The 2,059-nt window shown below is 37.4% G+C and overlaps 1 protein-coding gene across 1 annotated transcript; it reads left to right on the top strand.

The window, feature by feature from the left end:
* Nucleotides 1-395: 395 nt before the first annotated feature.
* LOC131180966 (uncharacterized) lies at nt 396-1,316 on the top strand. Its single transcript, XM_058149286.1, has 2 exons — nt 396-898; nt 1,171-1,316. The coding sequence occupies exons 1-2, from the start codon at nt 427-429 to the stop codon at nt 1,176-1,178; spliced, it is 480 nt and encodes a 159-aa protein (XP_058005269.1). The 5' UTR covers nt 396-426; the 3' UTR covers nt 1,179-1,316.
* The last annotated feature ends 743 nt before the right edge of the window (nt 1,317-2,059 follow it).

Raw genomic sequence — 2,059 nt, 5'->3', positions numbered from 1 at the left:
CTATAATCTTTGGGTTCAAGGAATGAAAAGTTTTTTGATAGGTCGCAAGATTTGGCGTATTGTTATCAGAGATATCACTACGCCGACAAGAGAAAATGATGAAACTGATGCAAAATTTGCTGACCTCTTGAGGATTGGGATAGTAAAAATCATCAGATCATCACCTGGTTTCGCAATACCTCTATCTCGTCCATCCACATCCAATTTGCTAATTATGACTTTGCAAAAGAAATCTGGGATTTTTTGGCTAATCGATATCAGACCACTGGACTTGCCCACTATTATCAGTTGTGGACTACACTTCATAATCTGAAACAAAAAGTAGGTCAATCTGTGAGTGATTTTCTTGCCCAGGTTTAACCCATTTGGAATCAAATATCTTAGGCTAAAATCAGTGAAGATCATCTTCATCTCATTCAAGTTCTAATGGCTCTTCGATTAGAATATGAGGCCGTTCGAGCGTCCCTGCTACATCGAAATCCACTCCCATCATTGGATACTGCTATTCAAGAGATTATTTTTGAAGAGACTCGTTTCAGTTTGGATAAAACTCCTCAATTTGAAACTGCTCTTGCAATTACTCGATCCTCACATCAGAAATCTGGCAATCAACTCTGTAAGCATTGTAATCAAATTGGTCATGCTTTTGCATATTGTCCTACTATAGAATGCAGATATTGTCATGGTTATGGTCATATTCTTGAACATTGTCCCACACGCCCTCCAAGACCAAAAGGAGGGCATTCTAAATTCAAGAATGTCTCAAAGCCTGGATCTTCCTCTGTCACTGTTGTTGCTGCTACTGAGGGTTCTACTGCCATCACCATGAGTGATCTTAAGGCACTATTCAAACAGGTTATCTCTTCTAATTCTCCTGCTGCCATGTCTGCCACTCCGGGTACTTCTTATTGGCTTTTTGACTCTACATGTTGTAATCATATGACCACTAATCTTAAATTCTTGTCTTCTGCAAAACCTATATCTTCCTTACCACCAATCAATACTGCAAATGGTACTAAAATGAACATCACACATACTGGTCATGTGTCTACCTCAAATCTTCATCTCCCTGACACCTATTATATCCTTAATTTGTCACTCAATCTTATTTCTGTTGGTCAGTTGTGTGAAAAAAGACTAAATGTTATTTTTTCTCCCCATGGTGTCCAGGTACATGATCCACAAACGGGACAGATTCTTGGGGAGGGTCGCAGAGTGGGTCGATTATTTGAGCTTGCATCTTTACATCTTCCTCAGAGATTTGTGTCTGCAGCTACAATCCCTAATTCCTCCATTCACCAATTGCATCTTCGTCTTGGTCATGCTTCTGCCAGTAAAATTCAACCTTTAATTTCTCGTGGATTATTAGGATCTACTAAGTTTGAGTCATTTAATTGTTTGAATTGTCAGCTTGCAAAATAACCTGCATTATCTTTTTCTCATAATAATACTACTTTAGACAGTCCTTTTGGTTTAATTCATTCTGACATTTGGGGTCCTTCTCCTATTTCTTCAATAAATGGTTTTCGTTATTTTGTGATATTTATTGATGATTATTCTCAGTTTACTTGGATATATTTTTTGAAACATCGATCTGAGTTATCACAAATTTACATCACATTTGCAAAAATGATTAAAACTCAGTTCTCTTGTGACATTAAAATTCTTCGAACAGACAATGCCATGGAATATCAGGATTCTTTTTTACTTCAGTTTCTTAGTCAACAAGGCACCGTTGTTCAACATTCTTGTCCTCACACCTCTCAACAGAATGGGCGAGCTGAACGCAAGCATCGCCATATTCTTGATTCTGTACATACTCTTCTTCTTTCTGCCTTATGTCCAGAAAAATTTTAGGGAGAAGCAGTTCTTCATGCTGTTTATATTATTAACCGTCTTCCTACCTTGGTTCTTCATAATTTATCTCCTTTTGAAAAGTTGTTTGGACAACCTCCTGATTATTCCATCCTTAAACCTTTTGGATGTGTTTCTTTTGTTCTTTTACAACCTCATGAACATACTAAATTAGAACCCCGTGCTCGTCTATGTTGTTTTCTTG

This window comes from Hevea brasiliensis, chromosome 6 (assembly GCF_030052815.1).
Source record: "Hevea brasiliensis isolate MT/VB/25A 57/8 chromosome 6, ASM3005281v1, whole genome shotgun sequence".
NCBI lineage: Eukaryota > Viridiplantae > Streptophyta > Magnoliopsida > Malpighiales > Euphorbiaceae > Hevea > Hevea brasiliensis.
This window is presented reverse-complemented; position numbering and strand designations above follow the sequence as displayed.